Raw genomic sequence first — 15551 nt, forward strand, 5'->3', positions numbered from 1 at the left:
CACAAATCAGTTTTACAGTTACAAACCCTAACACACACAAAGATACAATATACTGTATGAGAGACTCAAGGTGTCACAAATGTCTGTACATGCAGAAAATATTACTAGGAGTATTACTACAGTTTTTTGCGTAGAGCATTGATGAGCATTGTAGAGCATTGATGTGTAACTGTAGACTATTGTAATGGTAAAATATTGGTAACTGTAGGATGATTTGTATCTGTAAAACTGTTCCATATCCATAGAATGGATTTGTAAGTGAACTGCATATTTGTATGCACTATTTGACAATTGCTTGTACAATTTTTTTTTTGGTTACAAATACTTTCTACAGTTTCAAAACGTGATACACACGTACAAAATGTATGAGTCCATTTTGATTCCATAATATAACATTATAACTATACCAGATTTACGTAGTAGCACATCTAAACATTGTGAAACACATGGCCCTCAGTTTCAGAAACTGTCACAGAGCAGCAATGGACCCCTCATCATCCTCTGTTCATACTGTGGATTTGAGACATGGTGATCTTATAAGAGTTCAAAATTAAAGCAAACCATGCTAAGCAATTTTGACTGAAAGGTGTTTAGCAACACTAACACCACAGTGTGTTTGTTATGTTAGGCTATAACTAGGATAAGAGGCTAATATCAATCATATGCTTCATGCTTGTACAGGGGTCTGTCCTTGTAGATAGAGGAGATTTGATCAGGATGATCAAAGTGATGGAAGTGAAGAGAGCAGGTAATATGAAGGCTGCTCTGAACACAGTGAGAAGGATGAATAGAGGACATAAGTGGAAATGGGAAGTAGTCAGGGCAATGCTGCAGAGCACTTAATAGTTACTACCCTATGAACCCTATGATGGGTCCTGGGGGGGCATCAGGACTGCTTATGCATAGAGGCCAGGATTTAGTCCTACACCCCTGTCAGCTGTACTGTCCTCCCGGTAACATTGTTGTATGTTGGAGTGCGCGGACAGCTGCTTCATGACCGGTGACGAACTCATAGTGATGAAGTACTATTTTATATTGCGTTTGTTTAATGTTTAACATTCAATTAACTTTCCAAAAACTTCCAACACCTGCGCAGCATATGGGGATCCTGCAGTAAAGTCATATGGGGATCCTGCAGTAAAGCACACAGTTCCCCTCATATGGGGATCCTGTAGTAAAGCACACAGTTCCCCTCATACACAGTTCCCCTCATATGGGGATCCTGCAGTAAAGCACACAGTTCCCCTCATATGGGGATCCTGCAGTAAACAGTTCCCCTCATATGGGGATCCTGCAGTAAACAGTTCCCCTCATATGGGGATCCTGAGTACAGCACACAGTTCCCCTCATATGGGGATCCTAGATAGATAGATAGATAGATAGATATACTTTATTGATCCCTAGGGTAAATTCAAGGTCACAGTAGCATACAGACAACACACACACACATTCAATAACAGCAGAAAAAGTCATTAAAAGTATATAAAAGACACAACTAAGCAATTAGGACTGTAAAAGATAAAGAATATTAGCCTGACGAGCCAGACCCACATTAAAATGTAGGGTCTGGGCACTCACCGTTCGCAGTGCTCAGTCCAAGGGGCGGGATAATCAGTTGTCTTTCAAATTCCCTCTGCACGCTAATAGGACAGCGGCAGCTATGAGTCCCATCGTTTCCCACCAGCGGAGCTAGTTGGCTAGTTCAAACGTTTGCCAACTTAATAAAAGCTTAACTCGTGTCACACTGTTCGCCAACAGCAACATCCATCTTATTTGTTTTCCAGTAGCAGGGAATTTAAGCCAAACCGTTGCAACTCTGCCATCAATCATTATGTTAAGCCCACCTAATGACTCTATACACGATTTCATTGGCCTGATTGAGTTTCGATTTCTGGAGCTCACAAGCCAACGGAGAGCTGCTAGACTAGCCCTGGCAGCAAATGTAATCAGATTCCAAAAATAATTCAGTGGAAATGCATGGATTCCAGTTTCTTCCAGTAGCAGCAACTGGAATCCATGCATTTCGACTGAATTATTTTTGGAATCTGATCCCTTATCATAGCTGTTCATTCTTACTCGTTGCTCGACTTATCGTGACTAAATTCAAGATGGCTGCAAACGCTAAACTTCGTGAAGATACTGTCTGTATAAATCGTCTTGTAAGTAAACTACCAGTGCTTTTTCAAAGTTCTCAATGTCTCGTTTTAAATGTCAGGGCCCTCGGAAGTCTACCAATGAAGTGTGGAGATACATTGAGCCTCGTAAATGGGTGTAAAACAGTGATTTATTTGCATGGCTAGCCCGATGCCGAAGCACCACTATTGAAAAAGCTGTTGGTAGCATCGGCTAACTAGCGCCAGATTTTGGAGTGCAGGGGACAAGCCGAGATGGGCTATGAGACATACGTTCACACTCAGTATCATGTTTCAATACACTTTAGGTCAATATCACACCGGAATTCTCCTTTAAGTTTTAAAGCAATTCTCAACAATTTTAGGACAATTTAAAAAACGGTAGAGTACAGTAAGAATAAGTGCATCAGTGAGTGATGTTTTTAACAGTTGAGTGTCAGTTCAAGACGGCTGGTAAGTCCTGGTATCAGCAAGACTTTTTGTAAGTGGTGCTATGAGAGGAGATGTTCTCTGAAGAGCTGGGTCTTCAGGAGTTTTTTGAAAATGGAGAAGGATGTCCCTGCCCTTGTAGGAACTGGCAGTGTGTTCCACCAACGAGGAACAACAGATGAGAAAAGTTTGGATTGGCTTGAGCGTACCGGTGGTAGAGCTAGACGTCGTTCGTCTGAGGAGTGCAGCAGTCTGGAGGTAGCGTATGTCTGTATGAGGGCATTCAAGTAGGTGGGAGCAGAACCGGAGACTACTTTGTAGGCAAGCGTTAGAACCTTGAATTTGATGAGGGCCGCCATAGGTAGCCAGTGTAGCTGGATGAGCAGCGGGGTAACGTGCCCTTTTGGGTTGGTTGTAGACCAGGCGTGCCGCCGCGTTCTGAATAATCTGAAGGGGTTTCACTGCGCAGGCTAGGAGACCTGTCAAGAGGGCGTTGCAGTAGTCGAGTCGTGAGATCACTATTGCCTGAACCAGAAGTTGAGTAGCATCTTGAGTCAAGTAAGTCCTGATTTTCCTTATGTTGTAGAGTGCGAAACTGCATGACCGGGCGACTGAGGCAACATGATCTGAGAAGGTTAGTTGGTTGTCGAGAACAACTCCTAGATTTCTTGCAGTCCTGGTAGGTGAAACAGACAGGGAGTCAAATTTGATGTTGATGTCGTGGTGTATGGTAAGTTTAGCTGGGAGGACCAGCAGTTCAGTCTTTGAGAGGTTCAGCTGGAGGTGGTGTGCCTTCATCCATGTAGCTATGTCTGAGAGGCAATTCGAGATCCGTGCTGAAACCAAGGGGTCATCAGGTGGAAAGGACAGATAGAGCTGTGTGTCGTCTGCATAGCAGTGGTATGAGAAGCCATGCGAACGGATAATCTGTCCCAAGGAGGTGGTGTAGATAGCAAAGAGAAGGGGGCCCAGCACTGAGCCCTGGGGGACCCCTGTGGTGAGATGGTGAGGTGCAGATAGCTGACCAAGCCATGATACGTTAAACGAGCGTCCTGTGAGGTAGGATTTAAACCAGGAGAGAGCAAAACCGGAGATTCCCATGTTAGCGAGTATAGAGAGAAGGATGCGGTGACTAACCATGTCAAAGGCAGCCGATAACTCAAGCAGAATGAGTACTGATGACCGAGCGGTCGCCCTGGCTTCTTTTAAGGCTTCTGTTACAGACAGCAGAGCCGTTTCGGTAGAGTGGCCACTTTTGAACCCAGACTGATTTGGATCCAGAAGGTTGTTCTGTGAAAGGAAGTCAGAGACCTGTTTGGAGACTGCTCGTTCAATGCCTTTGGATAGGAAAGGCAGGAGTGAGACAGGGCGGTAGTTCTCGACTTGAGCAGGGTTGAGAGAAGCTTTCTTAAAGTAACGGTGTTACCGGGCCATTTTGAACGCTGTTGGAAATGTGCCAGAGGTTAGCGAGGCATTGATCACATGTGTGATAGCTGGAGCGATGGTCGGGCTGATGGACTGAAGTAGGCTCGTAGGTATAGGGTCCAGCGAGCATGTGGTAGGACGGCTGCATGTCAGGAGTCTAGATACTTCATCCATGTAGCTATGTCTGAGAGGCAATCCGAGATCCGTGCTGAAACCGAAGGGTCATCAGGTGGAAAGGACAGATAGAGCTGTGTGTCGTCTTCCTAGCAGTGGTATGAGAAGCCATGTGAACGGATAATCTGTCCCAAGATACTTCACTTTCGGAGAGAGGCGCGAATGCTGAAAAAGATGTTCCAGCAGCCCCTGGAGGTTGTAGGAGTGCGGTATCTGAGTCTGATGCGTTGTGTGGGCATGTAGAGAATTGACTGCTGATTGCCGCCACTTTGTTTGTAAAAAATGAGGCAAGGGTATCCGCAGTAAGGCTGGATGGAGGAGGAGGCAGCTGCGGGTTGAGTAGCGATTTGAAGGTTGAAAAGTTTTCAAGTGTCTGTAGCGCTGTTGATTTTGTCATTGTAGAAGGCCGTCTTAGCAGCAGTGATGCTGGCTGAGAAGGAGGTCAGGAGTGTCTGGTAGTTTTTGAGGTCATCAGTTAGTTTGGATTTGTGCCATTTCCTCTCCACGGCTCTGAGTTTGGTGCGCTGCGATCAGAGGGTATCATTTAGCCATGGATGAGAGTGTTTTGATCGAGCTGGCCTTGTGGTTAGAGGGCACAGCTCGTCTAGACACAAGCTCAGTGTCGAGCAGAGCGAGTCTGTGGCCTCATTAACCTCCAGAGAGGAGAAGGTGTTCAGTGGAGGTAGAGCGGAGGCAACCACCGAGGAAAAGTGGGTTGGAGACAGGTTCCGGATGTTGCAGCGGAGGAGCCGGAGGCTGTTCTGTCAGGCTGACGTTGAACTGGATGAAGAAGTGGTCAGAGAGATGGAGAGGCATCACCATGAGGGTGTCTGTGCTGCAGTTCCGAGTGAGGATTAAGTCAAGCTCTTTGCCAGCTTTGTGAGTAGGTGGGCTTTGAACCAGTTTGAGGTCAAAAGAGTGGATCAGGGCCAAAAAGTCCGCTGAGCCAGGGGCATCTAAGTGGATGTTCATATCGCCGAGGACGAGAAGCGGACAGTCATGCTCAGGGATGGAGGACAGCAGAGTGTCAAGTTCGTCCATAAAGTCCCCTAGTTGGCCTGGAGGGCGGTAGATGACCAGCACGTAGAGTTTTGCTGGGTCAATCACTGTGATGGCATGGAATTCGAATGAGACATATTTGTTTGAAGGCAGTAGCGGTGTGAATTTCCATTTGTTGGAGATGAGCAGGCCTATCCCACCTCCTCGTCCAGATGGGCGAGGGGTGTGGGAGAGGGTAAGGTTAGTGGAGAGTGCAGCCGGGGTGGCAGTGTTCTCTGGTTTGATCCAAGTCTCAGTCAGAGCAAGGAGTTCTAACGAAAGGTGGTTGGCATAGCCAGCTATGAAGTTGGTTTTGTTGACTGCAGATTGGCAGTTCCTTAAGCCCATGGAGAAGGAGGTTTCTGTAGGTGAGGACCGTTTAAGTTGCTGGAGGTTAAGCAGATTTCTGCTCCTTTTGGCATGATGCCGTTTTCTGCGATGGCCGGTGATAACAGATATGGTGGAATGGCACATTTTTTGCCTTTGTCGGCGCCTGTGCTCGGTGAACTTGCACAGGTAAACTTGCTCATCTTGACCGTGTCCGTCTTAAATGAGGACGGCTGAAACGAGGGCTGACGCTTATGCTGACGCTTCAGCAACAGCCTCTATCGCTATGCTGACAGGAATCGCATGCAGCTGTCCTCGCATCTCACTAATGATGAATCAGCGCAGACCGCCCTCTGTCGTTAGCACAGCTTAGATTGTTCAAAAGGGTGTTAATTACTCTCAACTGAAAGTCCGCTCTCTCACACCGACCGAAACTCGCAGTTTCAAGTAGCCTCCTCCCTCAGCTGTTCCCAAACGCCCAGAGTCCAATTCTAATGAATTGGAGAGGATTGGCCAGTAGTAGCCTGTGTGTTCTTCCTTTCTCTCTCCCAACGCACTGCAGTTGTTGTCTGATTAACTGAGACTTCTTTCAGTTCATGGTGTTGCACAAGCACTGAGCTTTTTTTTCAGTCTCTCTTACTTGAATAGAATTACCATTGTAAGCAAGTTTTACTTTATGGCTTTATGGTATGGAGAATGGTTAACCTTTTAATTTAAAAAATATTTGTATTTTTTTTTTTTTTTTTAAACTTGAGACTCTTTAATATAAATGTGTAACTTTCCCAGTTGTGGGTGTACTTTGGTACTTACTTGGTTAATAAAACCAGTTGTTATGTAAATTGGATGGTGTCATTATTACACTATTGAAATGTGTTATATAAATTAACGTTGAAAAAATTCAAAGCATGTTAGGTTTGAGAACAGGAAAGATGAGTAGAAGACATCATTTTTAGGGATTCATTTACATTCAGAAGGCTAGAAAAATATATGTAAAAAATCCTAGTAAGCTTTAAGTAATATATTATAGTAAAAGATACTTGGACAATCTGTGCAATCAAAGGTAAACATTTACCTAAAAAAAGTATGTAAAAATTGTGAAGTCTTCATAAGCTTTACATAATATATTATAGTAAAGGACATTTGGAAAATCTGTGTAATCGAAGGTAAAGATTTACCTAAAAAAAGTAAGTGAAAATTGCTGCCACAATTTTTTTGTATAAATAGGGTCAGTTATTTTTTACAGTGATATGGGCCTTAAACTGCTGTGTGTGTGCTCCCAGTGTGTGTGTGAACTGTGTTGGGCCTTCAACAGGCCTCTCAGGTGCTCCCAGTGTGTGTGTGTGCTCCCAGGGTGTGTGTGTGCTCCCATGGGGTGTGTGTGCTCCCATGGTGTGTGTGTGCTGTGTCGGGCCTCATTGGGGTGTGTTTGGGCTCCCAGAGCTGTGTGTGTGCTCCAAGGGTCACACACACGCGCGCAGCTCGGACTAGGCCTACTGTCATTCTCATTGCGACTCCCCACACTGCCACTACGTTTCCCCCTAACTCTCCTATGAGCACTTCGACCTCGTCTAACATACCCAGTCGCATTAGACAAAGGCTCCACCACGTTACTGTCGCCGCGATTGTGGAGAGGCAAAAGACAGAAGCTAGCGCTATTAGGCTACCTCTAGCCTTGTTCGCCACACCACTAACACCCTGCTAACTTCCCGATGAACACTTCGAACCCGTGAAACATTATTCCCACCAGTGACATTGGGCAAACGATTCAACGTTTGTGCTTGGTGTAAGCTAAACTATGGAGTAAACTCTCACTTTGTCCAGCAGCATCATTGAAGGCAGGGACGCATCTGAAGCCTCACTAAACGAATCACCGTCATTTCCTGAAGGCAGATATTCCCCTTCAGAATCAGGGTCCTTGAATAGAAGACCCAACACTTCATTTCAGGTAAACTTTTTTTCATGCCATTAGGCGATAATCTAATGCAAATGCCGATAGCGTTGACAATATCGCTCTGACTAAGTGGCTCACACGCACACTAGCTCCGGTATTGCACGCACTGATTCAATGCGCTGTAGCTCAAAAGTTTTGTTTAAACCATGACCTTTTTCGGACTCGGGGATGACGTATGACATGTCTGCCACCTAGTGGAGTGGATGTCGAACGAAATATGACACCCTATTTGACTAAATCGGCCGTTTTATTCAGTACAGCATCTTGTCGAGTAAACTCGACAGTGGCGCCTAGAGGGTTAAAGGAGCTGCACCATTTTACAACAATTGCATCTACATTTTCATATTAGAATGTTTTGTCAAGTGTAAGCTTAAACTACCGTGATCAATTTAAGTTCCCGTGCCCCCGCTGCGTCATGGAAGCAGTAAGTCAGTCGCATCAAAAATAGTAGTGGCACCCAAGTGACACCTTGTGGTTGTTTGTGTCAACTGCAGTTTGTGCCATTTCTGCTGAGAAAATGGGGTGCGTGATTCATGAAGGAACCTGTCCAAACTTAACGGGGACCCACTGTAGGTCTACATGACGGGCTGCAAATAGGCCCAATAAATATTTTTTTTTTTTTAAATCCCGGAGCTCACCGGCCCACATGTGGACAGGCCCACCGGGCATTTGCCCGGTTGTACAGATTACCAGTTCGAGCCTGCCACAGTGTGTGGCTACTCGTCGTAGATTATCAGAAGTCGTTCTTCTGATAATCTGTGTATGTGTGCACTCCTTTATTTAAAGTGAAAGCAACAACATCCACTAACCGTAATGTGTGCAGTGTGCAGTGGGGATCCTGCAGTAAAGCACACAGCTGAGTCACTCCCAAGGCTCCTGGTATGCGCCCACTCAGATCCAGCTTAGTCATGAGTAAGGGGTTTGAACCCACAGCTGAAGCCACAGCAGCACAGGCTTCCTCAGCAGCACTACTTTTCAGGAACCTGCACAAGTAAGGAGGACAACAAACCTTTTATCTCACCTGACATAAGTTAAGTCCCTGCAGAGAAAAATTGAATGGTAAGAACTGCAGCATCAGGCCAAGCAGGTAAAATAATCACAAACAAAAATGGGTAGCAATGTGTCCTTTCCCCTGATAAAAAAGTCATTTTATTTATGCTTGTTTGCCTGACTTGCCAACATTTTTAAATCTTTTTATGAATATTATGTTCATGTCTGGTCAATAAAGCCTAACTGAATCTCTATAGAAGGAGTTTCCATCCCAACAAGAAGCCAACTGCAACAGACTGTCCACAGAAAAATACTTACTGGACATTTGTCAGTGTACACTGTGGGTCGTCCTTTAGGTCTAAAAGCAGTTTGACTCCAGATTTCCCTGGATCATTTCCTCTGAGGTCAAGCTCTCTGAGGTATTTGGGATTTAACCTCAGGGCTGAAGCCAGACTAGCATAGCCCTTCTCTGTGATACTGCAGTCAGAGAGCCTAGAAAGAAAGGATTATTTAGTCAATGCACCAGAAAACACACAATATGTAGTTTTCCAAGTATATCTAAAGGTTTTATAGGCAGCAAGTTTTTAGGTAGATTTCCCCCTGCAATACTGTAGTTTAGTATATTGAGTAAAAAGGATTTGATGTAGGGTGTTTTCACATCCATAGTTTTTGTTTGAGTTGAAAACCTGAAGTTTATTTTACAATACAGAATTTGGAAACAGCCTGATAATGTTGTGTGTACATATAATGTGTGTAAAGGTGTGTGTGTGTGTGTGTGTGTGTGTGTGTGAGAGTATGAGAAAATAATTTTCCTCCTGACCTAATAGTAACCCTTTAGATGTTACTATTAGGTCAGGGAGTTAATGGGTGTAGTGTGTGTGTGTGTGTGTGTGTGTGTGTGTCAGCACTAGCACGAGGTAGGCAGGTGGGGAGTTTGACTGGGGAGCTACACTGACTGCACAAATGAAGTTTTGTCAATTTTGACATCTTCATTTCAAAAGGCTATATCTTAAAAGTGATAAGAGATAGAGACTTTCTGTAAATTAGAGAAATATTAAGGATGACCCAAAGTTTATGTAGAGATTAAATGTTTATATCTAATTTGCATATTATGACGTCATATGGTGGCGGCCATCTTGGATTATAGAATTTTCATGAAAAGTCGCATGTTTGAATGATAAAATGCACCACTTCTTTCCCCCCAAAATGTCCCTCACCTTCTGTATGCTATATTGCACAATACTGAATGCTCAGGTAAATAGTAAGTAGTGAACAAACTGTGTAAATCATTACTAATAAATGGCCGAAACAAACCAAATGCATGTAGCGGTAGACTGGCCTTTTTGCTGTAGAGATTTTCCATTTACTACATACAGTAGGCACTCTGATTCCATGTATGGGGCACATATAGATTATTCAGATGACACACAAACACAAGTAGACAAGACCTGTTTAGTTCAAAAGCTCATTTGCCACGGCAATGCACAGATCAGGAGTGAGATGGCGGAGACAAGACAAGAGACAATGTTAGTATTTTTTTTCTTTTTTTGTTTTTTGTTGATGTTTTTTTTCTTAGCTGACAAAGACACACACATCACAAGGACATGAACACACAAAAGGAACACATAGTGTATGTCCTAAATGATCAGGGAAATAGATAGCAAATCAACAGTGTAAATCATTACTAATAAATGGCTGATTTTTTTTTTTTTTTATGTAGCAGGCCTTTTGCTGTAGAGATAATGACTCCTATCCCTATCCATACAGGGCGGCATTCCCATCATCTTGTGATAGACTATGCATGACCTAATGTGTGTGTGTGTGTGTGGGAGAGGGGAGAGCGTGTCACCACCTCCACCATGCGAGCAGCATGGCCAGATCTACCTGGCGCCCGAAAGTGGAGAGAGAATTTCGCAGCTTCGGACTAGGCCTACTGTCATTCTCATTGCGACTCCCCACACTGCCACTAGTTTGTTAAATAAAGCGATGCAGATTACATTATTTATTTCTGATTAATTGCGTCTTTTGATGTATTTTGCAACATTTGCTTGTTAGGCTGGGCTACTGTCAATGTCCTGTACAGTTCAATGTTCAACAATTGCTGGTGTACTGTAGGCCTAGGCTATTAATCAATTAGGGACTGTTCGTTATTTATTTAATTGGGGGCTACGGAGGAGTTTTTTGGGGCGTTAGTCAAAAAAAACGTGACCCTCCCTCGCCAGCAAGAATTTTTTTCTATGACCCTCCAAAGTGATTGAGAAAAACGCATGACCCTCCCCAGTCCCAACAATTTATTGATGCCTTAGGCTACTGGGTCAATTTGGGAGCTTGCATACTCGACTCCTTCCTTGAAATGCCTTGAAAAAAGGCTGTCGTTTAGTATTTTTTTTTTCTTTTGTTGTTTTTTTGATGATTTTTTTTTTTCTTAGCTGACAAAGACACACACATCACAAGGACATGAACACACAAAAAGGAACACATAGTGTATGTCCTAAATGATCAGGGAAATAGATAGCAAATCAACAGTGTAAATCATTACTAATAAATGGCTGACATTTTTTTTTTTTTTTTTATGCAGGCCTTTTGCTGTAGAGATAATGACTCCCTATCCCTATCCATACAGGGCCGGCATTCCCATCATCTTGTGATAGACTATGCATGACCTAATGTGTGTGTGTGTGTGTGTGGGAGAGGGAGAGAGCGTGTCACCACCTCCACCATGCGAGCAGCATGGCCAGATCTGCCTCGCGCGCGCCGAGTGGAGAGAATTTGCGCAGCTCGGACTAGGCCTACTGTCATTCTCATTGCGACTCCCCACACTGCCACTAGTTTGTTAAATAAAGCGATGCAGATTACATTATTTATTTCTGATTAATTGCGTCTTTTGATGTATTTTGCAACATTTGCTTGTTAGGCTGGGCTACTGTCAATGTCCTGTACAGTTCAATGTTCAACAATTGCTGGTGTACTGTAGGCCTAGGCTATTAATCAATTAGGGACTGTTCGTTATTTATTTAATTAAGGGGCTACCGGAGGAGTTTTGGGAGCGTTAGTCAAAAAAAGGCGTGACCCTCCCTCGCCAGCAAAATTTTTTTTCTATGACCCTCCAAAGTGATTGAGAAAAAAGCATGACCCTCCCAGTCCCAACAATTTATTGATGCCTTAGGCTACTGGGTCAATTTGGGAGCTTGCATGCTACGACTCCTTCCTTGAAATGCCTTGAAAAGGCTGTCGTTTACACAATTTCACAAATAATCACGGGACGAAACAAACCTGTCAACTTTTCCCGGGTTTATCGGCGTATTTTAACTTTTTTCCTCGCCCGTCTTAGGAGGAGCTGCAGGGCCGTCGCAGGGATCACGAGGCCCTGTGCGAACTTGACAGATGCAAGGCCCTTTTCACTTACGTGCATGAAATCATGCGATAGCTTACTTTACACATAGCCAAGGCTACCGTCGGTGTATTTTAATAGTAGCCTAGTCTAATAAGCTACACCAGCTTGCCTTTAAGAGGGGAAATTCAATTGTATAGCCTATTAGTATTTTTTTTCTTTTTGTTGTTTTTGTTGATGTTTTTTTCTTAGCTGACAAAGACACACACATCACAAGGACATGAACACACAAAAAGGAACACATAGTGTATGTCCTAAATGATCAGGAAAATAGATAGCAAATCAACAGTGTAAATCATTACTAATAAATGGCTGAAATTTTTTTTTTTTATGTAGCAGGCCTTTTGCTGTAGAGATAATGACTCCCTATCCCTATCCATACAGGGCCGGCATTCCCATCATCTTGTGATAGACTATGCATGACCTAATGTGTGTGTGTGTGTGTGTGTGGGAGAGGGAGAGAGCGTGTCACCACCTCCACCATCGAGCAGCATGGCCAGATCTGCCCCTTGGCGCCAGTGGAGAGAATTTGCGCAGCTTCGGACTAGGCCTACTGTCATTCTCATTGCGACTCCCCACACTGCCACTCGTTTCCCCTAACTCTCCTATGAGCACTTCGACCTCGTCTAACATACCCAGTCGCATTAGACAAAGGCTCCACTGCGTTACTGTCGCCGCGATTGTGGAGAGGCAAAAGACAGAAGCTAAGCTATTAGGCTACCTCCAGCCTTGTTAAGCCACACCACTAACACCCTGCTAACTTCCCGATGAACACTCCGAACCCGTGAAACATTATTCCCACCAGTGACATTGGGCAAAGCGATTCAACGTTTGTGCTTGGTGTAAGCTAAACTATGGAGTAAACTCTCACTTTGTCCAGCTGCATCATTGAAGGCAGGGGCGCATCTGAAGCCTCACTAAGCGAATCACCGTCATTTCCTGAAGGCAGATATTCCCCTTCAGAATCAGGGTCCTTGAATAGAAGACCCAACACTTCATTTCAGGTAAACTTTTTTTCATGCCATTAGGCGATAATCTAATGCAAATACTCACTGCGTTGACAATATCGCTCTGACTAAGTGGCTCACACGCATTTACACTAGCTCGGTATTGCACGCACTGATTCAATGCGCTGTAGCTCAAAAAGTTTTGTTTAAACCATGACCTTTTTGGACTCGGGGATGACGTATGACATGTCTGCCACCTAGTGGAGTGGATGTCGAACGAAATATGACACCCTATTTGACTAAATCGGCCGTTTTATTCAGTACCGCATCTTGTCGAGTAAACTCGACAGTGGCGCCTAGAGGGTTAAAGGAGCTGCACCATTTTACAACAATTGCATCTACATTTTCATATTAGAATGTTTTGTCAAGTGTAACCTTAAACTACCGTGATCAATTTAAGTTCCCGTGCCCCCGCTGCGTCATGGAAGCAGTAAGTCAGTCGCATCAAAAATAGTAGTGGCACCCAAGTGACACCTTGTGGTTGTTTGTGTCAACTGCAGTTTGTGCCATTTCTGCTGAGAAAATGGGGTGCGTGATTCATGAAGGAACCTGTCCAAACTTAACGGGGACCCACTGTAGGTCTACATGACGGGCTGCAAATAGGCTAAATAATTTTTTTTTTTAAATCCCGGAGCTCACCGGCCCACATGTGGACAGGCCCACCGGGCATTTGCCCGGTTGTACAGATTACCAGTCCGAGCCTGCCACAGTGTGTGGCTACTCGTCGTAGATTATCAGAAGTCGTTCTTCTGATAATCTGTGTATGTGTGCACTCCTTTATTTAAAGTGAAAGCAACAACATCCACTAACCGTAATGTGTGCAGTGTGCAGTGGGGATCCTGCAGTAAAGCACACAGCTGAGTCACTCCCAAGGCTCCTGGTATGCGCCCACTCAGATCCAGCTCAGTCATGAGTAAGGGGTTTGAACCCACAGCTGAAGCCACAGCAGCACAGGCTTCCTCAGCAGCACTACTTTTCAGGAACCTGCACAAGTAAGGAGGACAACAAACCTTTTATCTCACCTGACATAAGTTAAGTCCCTGCAGAGAAAATTGAATCGGTAAGAACTGCAGCATCAGGCCAAGCAGGTAAAATAATCACAAACAAAAATGGGTAGCAATGTGTCCTTTCCCCTGATAAAAAAGTCATTTTATTTATGCTTGTTTGCCTGACTTGCCAACGTTTTTGAATCTTTTTATGAATATTATGTTCATGTCTGGTCAATAAAGCCTAACTGAATCTCTATAGAAGGAGTTTCCATCCCAACAAGAAGCCAACTGCAACAGACTGTCCACAGAAAAATACTTACTGGACATTTGTCAGTGTACACTGTGGGTCGTCCTTTAGGTCTAAAAGCAGTTTGACTCCAGATTTCCCTGGATCATTTCCTCTGAGGTCAAGCTCTCTGAGGTATTTGGGATTTAACCTCAGGGCTGAAGCCAGACTAGCATAGCCCTTCTCTGTGATACTGCAGTCAGAGAGCCTAGAAAGAAAGGATTATTTAGTCAATGCACCAGAAAACACACAATATGTAGTTTTCCAAGTATATCTAAAGGTTTTATAGGCAGCAAGTTTTTAGGTAGATTTCCCCCTGCAATACTGTAGTTTAGTATATTGAGTAAAAAGGATTTGATGTAGGGTGTTTTCACATCCATAGTTTTTGTTTGAGTTGAAAACCTGAAATTTATTTTACAATACAGAATTTGGAAACAACCTGATAATGTTGTGTGTACATATAATGTGTGTAAAGGTGTGTGTGTGTGTGTGTGTGTGTGTGTGTGTGTGTGTGTGAGAGTATGAGAAAATAATTTTCCTCCTGACCTAATAGTAACCCTTTAGATGTTACTATTAGGTCAGGGAGTTAATGGGTGGTGTGTGTGTGTGTGTGTGTGTGTGTGTGTGTGTGTGTCTGCACTAGCACGAGGTAGGCAGGTGGGGAGTTTGACTGGGGAGCTACACTGACTGCACAAATGAAGCAGACAACTGATTAGGCCTATGATGGGATACTGAAATGTATATTAAGTGTCCAAGGAGGTGTGTGTCTGTGTGTGTGTTGGGGGAGGGGTGGTCTTGGATGGTCACTGGTGTGAATGATCAGAATGATCAGGCATTGACAATATATTATTGATGGTGCTATCATTGTGGGTGAGTCCCAAAATCACTTTGATTTGATTTAATCAAATTTTGATTAGGACCCCATGAGGGCTTGGGCCGGCTCTGCACACAGGTGTTCTGTGGGGAGCTTGGGGAGAACAGACAGGGAGCAGAAGGGCAAGATCCCACTGCATGTTCCCACCAGACTGCCATGTGAAACATCACTGCTGCTACGATGGTAAGACACCCCCAACCCACACAATGGACACATGCATCATACTTCACAAATGAAGCCATAGACTGGATCATTAAGAAATATTAAAATGTCTTACCCAAGTTTCTCCAGTGCACAGCTTGGGTCACCCCATCCACTACACAAGTGTTGGACCCCAGTATCTCCAATACTGTTGTCACTGAGGTCCAGATGTTTCAGCTTTGAAGATGCTTTGTTGAGGACAGATGCCAGACCTGCACAGCTCCTCTCAGTGAGCCTACAGCTGTTAAGCCTTAAGGGGAAAACATTCCACCGGTTAACAGACTCTCTGGAAAGAACTTTGATACCATAACTACATTAGTGTAGTCGTGCTTCTTAA

General features: G+C 44.1%; 2 protein-coding genes across 8 annotated transcripts in view; one reads left to right on the forward strand and one right to left on the reverse strand.

The window, feature by feature from the left end:
- LOC125289319 (macrophage mannose receptor 1-like) overlaps positions 1-15551 on the forward strand; it is a 578909-nt gene that overhangs the window by 524934 nt on the left and 38424 nt on the right. The gene's annotated exons all lie outside the window — the stretch shown is intronic.
- The window catches only part of LOC125289842 (NACHT, LRR and PYD domains-containing protein 12-like), a 53856-nt gene that overhangs the window by 17876 nt on the left and 20429 nt on the right, over positions 1-15551 (reverse strand). For all 7 annotated transcript variants that reach the window (XM_048236915.1, XM_048236912.1, XM_048236914.1 and 4 more), the window contains 5 exons: positions 15291-15464; positions 14174-14347; positions 13675-13848; positions 8785-8958; positions 8286-8459 (listed from right to left, as the gene is read on the reverse strand). In XM_048236915.1, coding sequence (XP_048092872.1) covers positions 8286-8459; positions 8785-8958; positions 13675-13848; positions 14174-14347; positions 15291-15464 — 870 coding nt within the window. The remainder of the gene's footprint in view (positions 1-8285; positions 8460-8784; positions 8959-13674; positions 13849-14173; positions 14348-15290; positions 15465-15551) is intronic.

The sequence above is a fragment of the Alosa alosa genome, chromosome 24, assembly GCF_017589495.1.
Source record: "Alosa alosa isolate M-15738 ecotype Scorff River chromosome 24, AALO_Geno_1.1, whole genome shotgun sequence".
Lineage (NCBI taxonomy): Eukaryota > Metazoa > Chordata > Actinopteri > Clupeiformes > Clupeidae > Alosa > Alosa alosa.